The sequence below is a fragment of the Tachysurus fulvidraco genome, chromosome 3 (assembly GCF_022655615.1).
Source record: "Tachysurus fulvidraco isolate hzauxx_2018 chromosome 3, HZAU_PFXX_2.0, whole genome shotgun sequence".
In the NCBI taxonomy this organism is placed as follows: domain Eukaryota; kingdom Metazoa; phylum Chordata; class Actinopteri; order Siluriformes; family Bagridae; genus Tachysurus; species Tachysurus fulvidraco.
This window is the reverse complement of record NC_062520.1, coordinates 29,936,572-29,951,740: the sequence shown is the minus strand read 5'-3', so window position 1 is coordinate 29,951,740 and position 15,169 is coordinate 29,936,572. Positions and strand designations below refer to the sequence as shown.

General features: G+C 40.3%; 1 protein-coding gene across 2 annotated transcripts; it reads right to left on the bottom strand.

Annotated features, from left to right (window-relative positions):
* Positions 1-720: 720 nt before the first annotated feature.
* On the bottom strand, positions 721-8,433 carry cers2b (ceramide synthase 2b). Of its 2 annotated transcripts, none has more exons than XM_027155719.2 (11): positions 8,052-8,433; positions 4,825-4,998; positions 4,583-4,700; positions 4,297-4,415; positions 3,885-3,942; positions 3,735-3,785; positions 3,293-3,385; positions 2,840-2,968; positions 2,406-2,512; positions 2,133-2,286; positions 721-2,031 (listed from the first exon to the last, which is right to left on the bottom strand). In XM_027155719.2, the coding sequence occupies exons 2-11, from the start codon at positions 4,995-4,997 to the stop codon at positions 1,888-1,890; spliced, it is 1,146 nt and encodes a 381-aa protein (XP_027011520.1). In that variant the 5' UTR covers position 4,998; positions 8,052-8,433; the 3' UTR covers positions 721-1,887. The 2 variants fall into 2 exon arrangements, with proteins under 2 accessions (XP_027011520.1, XP_027011530.1); XM_027155729.2 differs by having other exon boundaries at positions 8,413-8,432.
* Positions 8,434-15,169: the final 6,736 nt, after the last annotated feature.

Sequence of the window (15,169 nt, the reverse complement as noted above, 5' to 3'; positions counted from 1 at the left end):
ATGTCTGACATTAGCATAAAAGGGCGTGTCTTGTCAATATGCAGCGGAGTGTTCAGTGCGCATGTCTGACATTAGCCGGAAGTGATTGAAAGCATTGACATGGCGGATAAAAACGAAAAGCTATAAAAGGCTTACGATAAGGCAAGAAGCAGGACCCGGGTAAATATAGGATCAGCTTTAGAGCTCTGGAGAAAACCGAACGTCTTCCGTGTGAAACAGAGCTAAACCTTTCATGGTACAACACACAGTACTACAAAAACACGTTTGTATTACCACAGTATTACTCATTGTGTTCATTTATTGATAAAAATATCCCCTCGGCCAGCTGCCCCTGCAGGTTCCGCCACAATAGTTGCCTGGGTTGCGTATGTATGTGTGGGGCGGAGCTATCAAAACAGGGGTGACACCCATTTGGGTTAGGAGTGTGTTTGTTTTGGTGATTTCAAACGTCAACAATGGCTTTCAAACATCGTGAACCGCACCTTTAAGAGAAATTAAAACGTCAGCGATTGGAGTTTCTTTGCTCCACCATCCATTATAAAGGGCAGGACATGATCAGGACTCTGCAGGTCTTAGGATGAGTAGAGACAGAGGTTCAGAATAAGATCCTGTTTCGACTTGAACCGGTCTGGTTGTTTTTCCTTGACTTACTTCACTCATAAACAAGGATGAATGCAGTGCATTACAACATGGGGTAGTAACTACGCAAAGCACATGGAGTGTGAATATCACTGGTTTATTATCTCTTCTGTCGTTATCATCATCATCATCATCAAAAAACATTTCAGCTCAATGAACTGAACAATAAAAAAATAACACTGTAGTTAGGTTTGGCAGTGAGGATGCAGCAGTAATTCAAAATACAGGGATAAAAAAAAAAACAGCGAGAGAGAGAAGGGGGAGAAGTGGAAGTGAAGGAGAAACGACCAAATAAGGTTAAGCACACTACTTTCTTTGGTAGTATGCAATTTGAGATTCTGCCTCATTTGCTTTCAGTTAATTTTGGGACACAGCCAGTTAGATTTGGACATTATTTACTAAATTTGCACTTTGGAATACGGTCAATCCCCCCCCCCCCCCTTCAGATCATACTATGTAGTATACAAGTATGTGATTTGAAACAAAGCCAGTCTCCATATAATTATTCCTTTAAATGTTGAGCATACTGTTCAGTAAGGTGGGGATACATCTGATGTTTGGTCCCTTTTCTGTTGTATCGTGTTGGTTACACGGGGTTTGGGATGCGGCTGGCGTTTGTACATTTCTGTTCGTGTCACAGAAACAGAAAAAGAAAAAAAAAAGCTGCTAAAGGACATGTCCCAGATGTACTGCTTCGCTACACACATGGTGTACAGTCTGCAATATATATTATTTATCCACATACACAAGCGGGATGAGGACAGAAGGGACAAATAAGGCACATGATTCAGTAAACTAAAGACCATTCTGCCGTTCATTCTCCTCTCTCTTCTCTCTCTTTCTCTCTCTCTCCCCCCAGCTAGCTTTCCTTCTGGCACTTTGGTATCGTTTGGCATACAGTAGTGCACTAATTCCGTATTAGATTCCTAGCTAGGTGACTACCGAAAAAGTCACAAATTCCCTGAAAATTAGTGTCTTGTCATCGACTTGGATTTATTAGGTGTGAATGTCTTCCTAACGCAACTCAAATAAATAGTCCTGATCGAGCAAACTAGTTTAATTAGCTTCCTAGGCTAATGAGACTTCAAGTGTTTGTTTAAAAGGAGTGCTTTGTTTAAGAAGAAGGAAAGGAAGCACCAAAATGGTGGTCATGTGACCTCATGACATGTTCAGCAAATCCAGTTAGCAGTGTCTGTAGCAGAGTAGCATACTCACAGGGCAATGTGTGTGTGTGTGTGTGTTTCTCCATCATTGCATTTTACGGTGGTTGTTATTGTGTGTGATGTAGCCATTCTGTAACGCTCTATGCTTCTTTACTTCGCTGATCCTCTTCTCGTCCTCCTCAGAGTCGTCTGTCTCGTCTCTGTCGCTCCTCTCGTCTTCCACGATCTCCTGGAAAGCAAGTAACGTGAGCAAGAACTTTGTTCAGTGAATCGATTATAATTAAGGCATGATAGCAGCCCTGACGTGTGTGTGTGTGTGTGTGTTCATACGTTGTGGGGCAGGAAGCGCAGTGCCATGCGGATGATGAGAACGGCCCAGAATATGTGTAAACACTGCAGCACCAGCAGAAGCCCGTTAAAAAAGTAATATCCGAAGAACGGAGGGTAAAGCGTCAGAGGATATACCCACGTACAGTACAGGATCCTGACACAAACACACACGCACGCACAGATTACACAAAGGTTTATCTCATTAATGTGTGCGTGTGTGTGTGTGTATGTGTGTGTGTGTGCGTGTGTGTGTGTATGGGGTGGGGCGTCTACCGGAATGGGAAGATGATGAGTCTGGTGATAATGAAGAATGCAGCAAATACAATGAAGATGTAGTTACACATCTTCCTCCATCCTGCATAATTAAACATCTTTGCTGACTGTGAGACAAAGCGAGAGAGAGAGAGAGAGAGAGAGAGAGAGAGAGAGAGAGAGAGAAACAAAAGTGTAGGTAAATGCTCCAGTATTTGGGTTAAGTGTCCTTTTTAGCCACCAGGGGGAGCCAATTTAAACTAACTCATGACAACTAAAAGCATCTTTTTCTGTGTCAATTTTGTCTATTCTTCCTTTTATCCTTTCCCTTCCCCTTTTCTTTCTTTTTCTTCTCCAGCCTGGAGAATGGAGGTTTAGATTTAACATTATTCACCCTGAAACAATCAGACGTCATTTAACCGCACGTGTTGTTGTGTGTGTGTGTGTGTGTGTACCTCCAGTAAGTAGTCAGAAGAATCATGCAGAAACATGACCAGCGTTCCTGCACGGATGTAGTTCATACACCAAGAGAAACTTATCAGTGTGATGGTGGCAACATGGTGGATGATCTGCTCTTTAAAGTCCTGAGTGTGTGTGCATATGAGAGAGAGAGAGAGAGAGAGAGAGAGAGAGAGAGATGTAACATTTATTCAATAAAACTGACTCCTGCTGAACTTTTAAGGACATACAGATGTTATTACTGACGGCTCTTTCAAAATATTTTATCGAACAAACCACACTGCAAAGTCCATCGTCGATAAATGCCACTGGAAACTCTACCTACAAAAACTCTATCTACAAGGCGGCGCTTGCTGTACAAAGCCTCGATGATTAACCGAATAAGAACGTGAGAAACAAACTTTTATTACAAACCTGTGTGTAAGGTTAAAAAAAAACAACAAACTCACTTTGCGTCTGACGTCTGAAGCCACGCTGAGGAGGAGCGAGACATAAAATCCCAACTCCAGCATGTAGTACCAATACTGTGAGGGTAAGACAGTCTGTGTGTGTGTGAGAGAGAGAGAGAGAGAGAGAGAGAGAGACATAGAAAGAGAGAGAGACAGAGAGAGAGAGAGAGATAGAAAGAGAGAGACAAAAAGAGAGAGACACACACACAGAGAGACACAAAGAGAGAGAGAGAGAGAGAGAGAGAGAGAGAGAGAGAGAGACACACACAGAGAGACACACACAGAGAGACACAAAGAGAGAGAGAGAGAGAGAGAGAGAGAAGGGGGTTACAGTTATCCAGGCAATTTCAGACTGAACCCTTCTGTAGACGTCAGTCAGAAATGTAAAAATATTTTGTCTAGTCTGTGAAGTCTTTACAAACACACCAAACATGTGACTCACCAGAGTTGGGAATCCCTTCCACATCTCTTCCAGGTCATACAGCCATGGTTTCTACACACAAACAGAAATGCAGGAATATATCAGGAATAAAAATAGAACACGTTTCAAACGTGTGCGTTAACAATGAGAGAAAGGGACAGATTTACTCACGTCAATGAGAGCACCCAAGCCACCGACAAACGCAAAGAGATAAATTGCAAACCTCCAACTGCAAAACACACACACACACACACACACACACACACACACACACACACACACACACACACACACACACACACAGCTATAGGTCTTAACCTTTAACTACTGGTTTTAATTCAGAAATGAAAAGTAGTTTGTGTGGAATTAATCAGTGATCTTTATAAAAGTTAATATTTAAACCAACACTACATTTATTACTGTTGTTATTATTACTATGTTATTGTTGTCGTCAAACTACAAACGACTTTAATTTCTAAAATTAAATAACTTAATTAATAGAATAAAAACAGACCTACGCTAACTAGCAATGTAAAATTTATTGTGTGTGTGTGGCTGTGTGTGTGTGTGTGTACACACACACCTGGCCTCTCTGAACTTCTTGATCAGGATGGGTCTGTCTTGGTTTCTTCTGCGTCTGAACCAACGCAGCAGCTGCTTCTCTGTACAGGCGCTTTGCCTACACAACTCAGCTAAGGACTTCTACAAGATAGAGAGAGAGAGAGAGAGAGAGAGAGAGAGAGAGAGAGAGAGAGAGAGAGAGAGAGAGAGACCCGTGTCAGGTGGTGGACAGTGTGTACGCCGTGCGTTAAAGGGCACATACCCGTGTTCGAGCAGTAACAGGCATGTACGTGTGGTTGTGCACCTACCTGTGTTGGGTATTTGCTAGTGTGACAGTAGTATGACTCAAGTATTGGATTGTGAGCTGCATTTCTTCTTTTGGATTCCTTGATTTCCAGCAACGAGGCCAGATATGTACCAATTGTCCTGAACACAGGACACACACACATTATTTTTGTTATACTGCTAATTTGCAATAGCATTGTAATAAACTAATAGATATACACTAATTTAATCCGAATTCTAAAATGCTTCCTATTCATATTCGTACCTTTCAAAGATCTGACGAAGTATGAGGAACAGAAACGCGATGGGCAGAGCCACCCACAAGTCTCGTGCTTTCGCGTAGACACGCCCGTCTCGGTCCTCGATATCCGCCCAGCCTAATCCTTCAGGAAACCAGAGACGTTCCTGCCAGAACACATCACTCAGCCACTGCAACATGCTGAATGAGGAAAAAGAGACGGTGGAAGTCAGCATGTCACATTATGCCATGCAACCACCGCATTTCAGTGGCTGTGTGTTGGATTAGTCTCCACTTGGACATTACAGTTAGTTATAGATGCTGGGATCAGCTAATATTTAAGTAAAAGGTCGTCACATTAAGATAAGATGTACCTTTATCCGGGGACATTTCACTGTTACAGCAGCCAAGAGTAATAAAATGCAAATATATATATAAAAAAAGAATGGAGACATAATATAATACACAGTACGTACAAAACAAAATGTGTAGAATTTGTTATGTTTTGTTACTTTGTTATTGTTTATTATTGCAGTTAAATACAGTAATAACAGTTATACTGATTCTTAGTTTTCAGCATGATGATACATATATAGGGTCCCTATATATATGGGGTAATAGATGCTTGTCTAACGGTGCAGTAACAGCGATCTGCACGTTATAAATTTATTAACAGGAACCGGAACCGCACGGAATTTTAAAGTTTCGGTTCCAAACGCGGTTCCGAAGTGATGACGGGCAAAGCGCTGGGAGCGGTCACTTTAAATAGCCATGGCTTACCTCATCAATATTAATTGTTTACACTGTTTACAGTCACGCAACCAAATTAACGCAGCTTACTGCGGAAATCAGTCACTCGCGCTGCTGTGCTGAGGTTCGCTTTGCGTTAAACATGTCTAAAAAGTCTAAAGTGTGGATTCATTTCCAAAGCTACAACAATGAAGCAAATCTACCCCCTCTGAGAGGGTTTGATCCACAGCTGGAGATACAATAAGCTAGGAAAGGTCTCGTCTTCTCCCAGAGAAGCAGACATATTCATGGGGGGCAGACAAGTTCATGGGGGCAAGTCGTGGCGTAATGGTTAGAGTCTGTCTCGTAATCCTAAGGTTGTGGATTCGAGTCTCGGGCCGGCCACGACTGAGGTGAGCAAGGCACCGAACCCCCCAACTGCTCCCCGGGCGCTGCAGCATAAATGGCTGCCCACTGCTCCGGTGTGTTCACGGTGTGTGTGTGTGTGTGTGTGTGTTCAGTGGTGTGTGTGTGCACTTTGGATGGGTCAAATGCAGAGAACGAATTCTGAGTATGGGTCACCGTATGTCACCGTATATCATGCTCTACATTTAAAGAGTGATTAATAAACATAAATGAGATTGTTTAAGTATTGTGCATTATGTTTCACATTTCTTTTATTATGGCATCGGAATCAGAACCGGGAATCGTAAGGCAGAACTGGACCTGACGGAAGCTGCTTTTAAATAAACATTACTCGACTTACCAATAAAAACAAAACGTTCTTCACAGCTACATTATATTAACAGCATAAACACACGCTTTACTACCTTTCAGCTGGAAGGTCGCCGTTTCTATAAACTTTTAGAAACCTGTATTTATTTACGCTTCCTCCCGGTTGCACCGGTACACGTGACAGTACAGAACCTGGTAATAAACGTGATACTGATTCATAACTTCCAGAACCAGCAGAGTTATTTTTCCTAGCAACACGTTGCTTACAGTCCACAGAACACACCGTTATATACCGTGTATGTATTTATAGCCCTACGACAAACTGGGTCTGGATTCAGGCGATTCCACACCACGGTGTGTCTAAAACACGACAGTGCACTAAATTAGCGTTAAATTAAAGTTACACAGTTAATAACTGCATCATTAATCACTTAATGTCTCTCACATCCATCCTCGACCCACCCGAAATCAATCAAGTTGTAATTTGTGTGTACGTGGATATGTACCCCCCCCCCCCCCCCTAGTTTAACTACAAACCTGAGTGTACACACTAACGCGCCAATGCATACATCTAAATTCTGCACTCTAATTGGATGGTCATGTCATGTGACACAGCTCTGGCCATTCTGACCCTAACCTATCACTGCAAAGTGTGTGTGTGTGGGTGAGAGCGTGCAACAGCTGCCCAGTTCATGACTCATATACAGAAGTCCCCCCCCCCACACACACGTTACTCATATCTGATTCATTTATCCCATTTCAGCAGAAAGATGCTTACATCCCAAATCACACACTTGTACCCTTAACAGTGCTCCAGAGTAAACCGTGGAGTACAATTTTCGACTTCAACCCTGGGTCAATAGAATTAAAACACGGCTTCAGGTTATGAGCCTTTTTGTATATCTGCACATTAAGTGTACAGCCATAAACATGCTCATAAAACGAATGCTAAAAAGTAAGCTGAATCAAAACAACAAACTAAGGGTGGATTCAAAGGCAGGAACTTGTTGATGCAATGTCTCATTCAGATGCTGCCTTCTTAGGCACCTTCATCTAGATAACTTGTGAATCATCACGAATTCAACTCGTTTAATCAAAATGGGAGCCGTTTATGAATCGAATAACTTTTGAATCGTTTAGGATTCAGATTCCTACATCCTCCAAAAAAGGATTTAATAATATACAGGAATCAAATCAACATGTGAATCATCTTGGATTCGATTCCATACGTTAAATCAATAGAAAGCGCTTTAGGAATCGATTCATTTTGTGAAACATTGATCTACTCCTAATATAAAGTGCGCGAAAATTAGCAGGCAATTTATCGATTTTAGGACACTCAAAGCTCTTTACTCATCTGTGCACTGAATAACGTTTGCTATAATGAATTCCGCACTTTAGGGCACTTAGGCAAGCGGTAGAGAGTGATTTGAGACACAGCCCAGGATGAAATAGCGGAACAATGACACACGAACGTTTCATTAAACTGTTGAGATAAAAAAAAAGAAGATAAAAAACAGTTACACAGGTGTGTGATTTGCATTAGTAAGATAACTCTGTAGGCCATTAACTGCCACATTAATTCAAGTAAACTGAATATCTTTTAAACAAAATTTGAGGGTTTTTTTTTAAGTGTGCGGTTTATCACGGTTTTCGGTCATTTTAACGCGTGCTAGCTAGATAGCTAAAGCGCTAACGTTGTCACTGGGGTTTGTTTACATCGCACGCGCACACAGACACGCTTTTCGGTGGACATTTATTCAGAATAATCAATAAATAACTCATCTTACTTGCTTTGGTCACGAGCCTGCTGTGGTAAACTTGTGAAACGTGTCGGATAAAACGTTGAAATCTTCGTTAAATCCGTTTAAAATGACTGAAATCCACTGATAGTCCGTTAACGTTAAGGTTAAATCCGTGTTCACGGTAAGTTTGAGATTGTGAGGTGTGATTTGTCTTAACGGCGTCTCATCTCTAATGTGGGGAGAGAAAAAACAGGCCTTTGTTTTGTTTTGGCCAAAAACCGCAAGCACGTGCTGGTTGTTTACCGTCACCAGTAAAGTCACAAAGAGGGTTAAGAACTATATCCGTAAACGGTGTGAATGCGTTAAGTCGGTGGTTTGTCGGTTCCTCGTGCGGCAGATAACGGACCTTTAAAAAGTTTTACCGTCTGCGAGGTCTCCGTTTCTTTTGGGAGGAGTCTCGACGTGGCCAATCAGCAGCTCGTGCTGCCTGCGCGTGGACGAAACGCGAGGGGCGTGACTCAGGGATCACGAGAGTGGTAGCGCGCGACCGGGAATCGTAGCAGGGTGTGGGTGGGGGGTTGTCAGAAGATGACGTCATGGGTCATGGGAGTCCCCTAATCAATAGCCCTTTATTGGTCTCGTGCGTAATATATACAGTGCATTGCAAAAGTATTCATACCCACTATTCCACAATTTTAACACGTTACAACCACAAAGAAAAATGTATTTTATTGGGAATTTATGAAATAGACCGAAAGAAAGTGGCACATAATTGTGAAGTGGAATGAAAATTATAAATGGTATCCAAATTGTTTTTTTTTTTTGCCGTGCATTTGTATTTAGCCCCCTTTACTCTGATACCCCTGACTAAAATCCAGGGAAACCAACTGAAATCATGTGACCTAATTAGTCAATAGAGTCACCTGTGTGTCATTTAATCTCAGTATAAATACAGCTGTCCTGTGACGCCCTCAGAAGCGTGTTAGAGAACATTAGTGAACAAACAGCATGATGATGACCAAAGAACACACCAGACGGGTCAGGGATAAAGTTATGGAGACGTTTAAAGCAGGGTTATGGTTATAAATTAATATCCCAAGCCTACTGTGGAATGGAAAAGTTTCAGTGAGTATGATGCAAATGTGGAAAAGTTCAGTGAGCAAGGCACTGTATTTGCTGAATTCCAAATGTCGCAGCACACTTTAGTTATTCTTGAACAAAAGTAGTACTGATACCTCTGTTCAATCTGTAATTGTTAATAAATATCATATCTAGGGAATTAGCAAGAAGCAGTGTTTATCATCTCTAATGTGTACAGACCTAGATGTATGTAACTTTTACATCAAGACATGATCCACTTCATAGGACACTTCAGATAGGAAGAAATAGAGATGAAGGAAAATACAGACCACAAAGTTGCATGTGACAGGAAAAAACAAAAACGAGGATTACGGATGAATTCAGTCATTCAGAAAGTCGATCAGAAGGTGGGAAGAACATGTGAAACACCACACTGACTCGATGAGCTCAGGGCTCTTGGGCCCCTGAGAAAGTGGTCAATTTAACAGACAGCACTATATGTAAATATTAATTAATCACAGTTTCCCTTATTCTGTTGGAGGTTTGTCTGTCAACATCACAGAACACAGAAGACTTTTCTGTTAAATCTACCATTTTTAAACTTTTTTTCTAACACGTGAACCACCAGTTTACTCAAAAAGAGCAATGTACTGCTTCACTAAGCCTCTGAACATATCATTAGCCCAATTACCAATTAAATTAAGCTGAAAACCATCCCCAAAGCCAAAATCTCTACTGTAAATACACAACTCAAACACCAAATACATACAATTAGTCAGTGTTTTGCATTACACACAATTTCAACTTAAATATCACTGTATAGTTGTTTGTTATAAAAAAGTCTGTTTTGATTAAAAAATCATCTTATGTCTTACATCCTTTATTTCGATCCATTTAAAAATGAACTGTTTGCAGATTTAAGACCACATTCTGATGCTATTCATTATCATCATCATCTAGCACAGAGTTAAACATTTCAATACAAGCATTTTATTCAAATCAAAATGAGGTAATATAGAAAACGTTTATGCCCTGTGAGTAAATAAAAATGAACGGGTTTGTTGAGATCTGGCAACCCGGTTCTTCATTACGGTGACTATTTCTGACAAACAAAACACAGGATTTCTCTCTAAATTCAAGGATGTGGTAACGACACCCAGTGTTCAAACTAGGAACCTTCATGTTTTAAACCTTCTGAACTGTGAGCCAATTTTACCTCTAAAACAGCTCCCTAATTAAAGTCAATCACATTAAATGTCTCGTCACCACTTCAACAGGTCTCTTGTTAATGGATGGGGCTGTGAATGAGCTGCTAAGTAAATTATATTCTAAGACTAAATAAATACATAGACACACAGCTATATATACTTCAAATTTTTATTTATATATACACACACAGAGCTATATATACTTAAACATTTTATTTATATATGGACACACATATATAAACACATATTTATATATGCTGTTACGTCCAAAGACGTATAAAATATACGTCTTTGGACGTAACAGCATATATAAATATGTCTTGTTTATTAAAAAAAATGTCTTGTTTTTCTTGTTGTTTTGTCTCCTGCTGTCCTTTGGCTTCTCCCACTATGTGCTCGCAGGTTATCTGATTGCTTTCTCCAAGCTGCACCTGCTTACCGACCGGATGGAGATCCGTGTCCTGTCCTGCTCGGTGTATTCAATCCCATGTTGTGCTCACAATCAAATGTTATTAATAATGAGTAAATTTGATGTTGATTGTTCTCTGTTCTTTCGTGTAACTTCGGGAACGGTAGGGAGGTGGGTGGCATTTTATTTTGTAAATCCTTGTTTTCTCCTGTTTTGTGGTAGCTAGTCCAGGGGCCCGTTGCACAAAAGTAGAATTAAGACATCCAGGATAAATGACTGAGCTGAGCTCAAGGAATCCAAAACAAGTGCGTCCAGGCTTAATTGGTTGCGCAAAGACCAAGCCAGGATGAGCAGACACGGATTCATCAAGCCAGGTGAAACCAATCCTGGATATGTGCGCGCTCACGCAAACAGACCTGCCACCGATCACTGATTCACCATGGCAACTAGAGCGGCGTACTTTTCCCTGTCGTAGGCACAAATCCTCACGGAGGCATACGAGGAGGTAAACGCCATAATTAAGAAGAAAGGCAACACCGCCACAGTGATAAACCAAAGAGAAAATCGCTCCGTTGAAACATCACAATTACAATCCAAATAGTTAATTCACATCTCCAAAAAACGCAGTTGTACTCTGATTATGAACCAGTTGAATTTTTAAATTGAAATGGACTGCAGATATGAGTGAAACTGTGTAAAGTAACTCCATCACACTGTATAATGTTTTGATAAATTATCAAAGCCTTACATTATTACTAGTACGGTTTAATCTTAGCCGTTGTACTCTGCTTCTTAGGTTGTCCACCAATTTTTCTGTGTTCTACTGCTTTTATTAATGTAAAGCTGCTCTGAAACAATGAAACAATTGTGAAAAGCGCTATATAAATAAAAGCGAATTGAATAAATAGATGAGCTAATAATAATAATCGCTTTAATTTATATAGCGCCTTTCAAAGGACCCAAGGTCGCTTGCTCACTGACTCCATTGAATGTTCTTGTGTGATAAAGTGTCTCTCTTCGTGTGCGGTGGGGTGTGGTGTGTGTGAATGATGTAGATAAAACATGACCGGGCTGAAACGGACATGGTAGCAAGTCAAAATCAAAAATACAAGAACATTCTGAAGAATGGTAAGGACCCTGACTAATACTTAACAATGCACAAGCATATATTGTACCCAGAAGGTGCCTTCTCACACAATGTCCGTACTGTTTTAGCAGTGAAAAAGGATACACACAGACAAGGCACGGGTGGTGGGTCACCAAAAGCTGACCCAAATAAAGGCAGGCCCATGTTAGAGGGGATCCCTGGGGGGAAAGAGACAAGCATAGGTCCCTCCCAAGATGCCATCCGCTTCATACACGGTATGTCCTTCCATCTCTACCTGGGCCACAGCCACATTCATATTGAATCCATTTGGACTGTCTAACTTTGGTGTGCCTATTGCCTTGCACTGTCTGGCAGCACTGTTTTACTGTTAGAGCCACAAGCACCAGACGATGCTGATCCAGTGAGTACTCCATCAAATGCATACTGTAGGCCTGGTATGTCTTGTCTACTAGCTTCAATATGAATCCGATTAAATGTGATAGGGTGAAGGCCCCAGTGCGGCAGCAACAGCACATGACTGCTATCAGTGCCTATCACAAGGTGAGCCACACAACCCCTATTAATAACCACTTTTGGCATCATGGCTGTGTCAAGAATATCACTGTGTTTATGAGGTGGTAATGATGAGATTTTGTGTTGACAGGTGAATTCTCTGGTGTGTTGCTGGGAGACAGGAGTTATGACTGCCAGCCTTTTCTCCTGACACCTTTCACAGACCCCCAAGAAGCACAGCAGGCCTATAACCATGCCAATGCCAGGACCAGGGCCAGAGTTGAAATGACCTTTGGCCTCCTGAAGGCACGCTTTCACTGCTTTCACAAATTAAGGATCTGCCCTTGAGGGCATGTGACATTACTCTGGCTTGTGCTGTCCTCCACAATGTGGCCTGCCTGAGGAAGGAGAGAAGCTTGCAGGGAGTCTACTGCATCCATTCATTTGTCTGTTCAGTTGATGGATTTCTCCTGCATTTATTTCAGTGTGCAGACATGCGGGGTGTGTTATATACAAACCATTGAATGTGTATTTATCCTTTTGTTGTATAATATGCTTTGATTCTGTGCTTTCCATCTTGTCGAGTCACTGTGTGACTTCAGTTTGGAAAGGAGCTGATGGTTTACCTGCTTTGTTTTTATCCTTATTAAATAAAGGAACATGATGTTACACTTTGTTTTTCTATTCATATGGAATGTGTATTTTATACGACAGAGTATTATAGGGAAACACAGAGGAAGAAGGAAAGTCATAAATTAAAGGCTGGTTCTTTCTGCAGAAAAGATGCATATTCTTTTTACAGTCCTGATACTTATGACCATGTAATGCTGATGTGCCAAAAGTATGTCCTTGTTTGTGAAACCATCCTGAAGACCAATTCCAAGAAATGACCCATATTCTATAATTGTATATATACCCTTATAGTCTATGGGAAACTAAGTTATCTAATGATTGCAACATCATCTAAAAGTAATCATTTATCCAAAATGATTGAAATTAATGATCACAAACGTTTAAATAATGACAGTGGGTCTAGTTATGTGATAACAATGTATAGTGGGCAGTGGAATAACTTGGTTTCCATTTGTGGTGACTGCTGACTGACATAAGGGATGAGATTAAATAGATCCTGGAACTTAGCCTGGTCTGGAGCAGGCTAGCTCCACAGAATAAATCTCCATGGTAATTTATACCATACCATCCTCCTGCCCCCCAGTGTTGTAATGTAACGAAGTACAAATACTTCGTTACTGTACTTAAGTAAAAATGTCACGTATCTGTTCTTTACTTCGCTATTTAAATTTAAGTCAACTTTCACTTTTACTCCACTACATTTCCAAGATAAAATGTTTTACTCCGTTATATTTCCAATAAGCATCTTCGTTACTCGTTACTCGTTACAACAAAATAAAATCATAAGAAATGTGTGAGACTGCAATAAGGGAGGTTTGGCGAATCACTGCTCCTAGATTGTCACTGCACGTCCGCACGCTCTACGGAGAAGCACAGGCACGCGCAGCGCGTGCACGCGCAGTCAGAGCTGGAGGCATTTACAGGTACTGTATCTATAACGGCGGCAATAAAGCAGTGAAATGTCACTATTCTTATTACCAGAGTTGATAGCACAAACTAAATATTAATGCAATATCAATACTAAATAAAAATAACATTTATTGATTTGGTCTTTGTCTTGTGAATATTAGTTTATTAATGACTGCATTCATTGGACACAGTGTTTGTAGAGAATGCACACATACATGAACCGATCTGATTCAAGACTGACATCATTACATCATGCATAAAATTTTGGTGACCACTTTTGCCATTTAATAATACCACAACTTTTGGCTTATAATATGTAGTCGTATAATATATAATATAAAACTAAACTTGTTTTAAATTCTCACTGAGGGCTAAAACCCCCTAAAGATGAAACCCTAGAACCGCCCCTGCTCTTATGCCTACCGAAAATCAGTACATTAAATATCAGAACATTACTTTTGATACTTAAGTACAGTAAATATCAGATACTTTAAGACTTTTACTTGAGTTATATTCTAAAAGGTAACTTTTACTTCTACCAAAGTCTTTTTCTAGTACGATACTTGTACTTTTACTCAAGTATTGCTTTCTAGTACTTTATACAACACTGCTGCCCCTTAATCCAGCTTTAGTGCAACCAGATCAAGGATAAATTGAGCCAGGATCACCAAGATATCCCGGCTTAAACCCTTATCCTATAGTTTTGTGTAATAGGCCCCTGATAATCTGTAATAAATAATTTTTTTGTGTGTTCTAGTTTATCAAGATTTCAACTCCCCAGGCAGCATGGGCATAAATTTCATTTAACAGTAGGGGGAGACAAATAAATAAATAAAATTTCTCATGAGCAATTTTTGAAGGGGACACAAATAATACAGTCTAATTGTACTTATAAAGACATGTCCCCACAGTGAAAAACTTTTTCTTTTATTTATCATTATTACTGTAGCATGGCGATTGCGTCATTATGGCTATTTTCAAAGTTTTTCTCAGGTTCAATGACAAAGCATATTTTAAACTATTTACTGCATTGTTCGTGTTGTTTACAGTTAAGCCATCAACATACAATAAAATATAAACATGACCGTTATTGTGAAAAAATATAAAATATGCAATGTTTTGTAACAAAATCAATTCTTAAATAATCAATTTACGGTAACTGCTCTATGTATAAAAACAGCAAAACGGCTTTGGCGTGTTAGTTACAGTGCACTAAGCAACGAGCTATTGTTAACTAGATAAGTCATATTTTAATCGCTAATAGAGCAGATTCATGGAAAATTAGGTACATTACAAATTCCATGTCCCCTCCATACCCCACGGG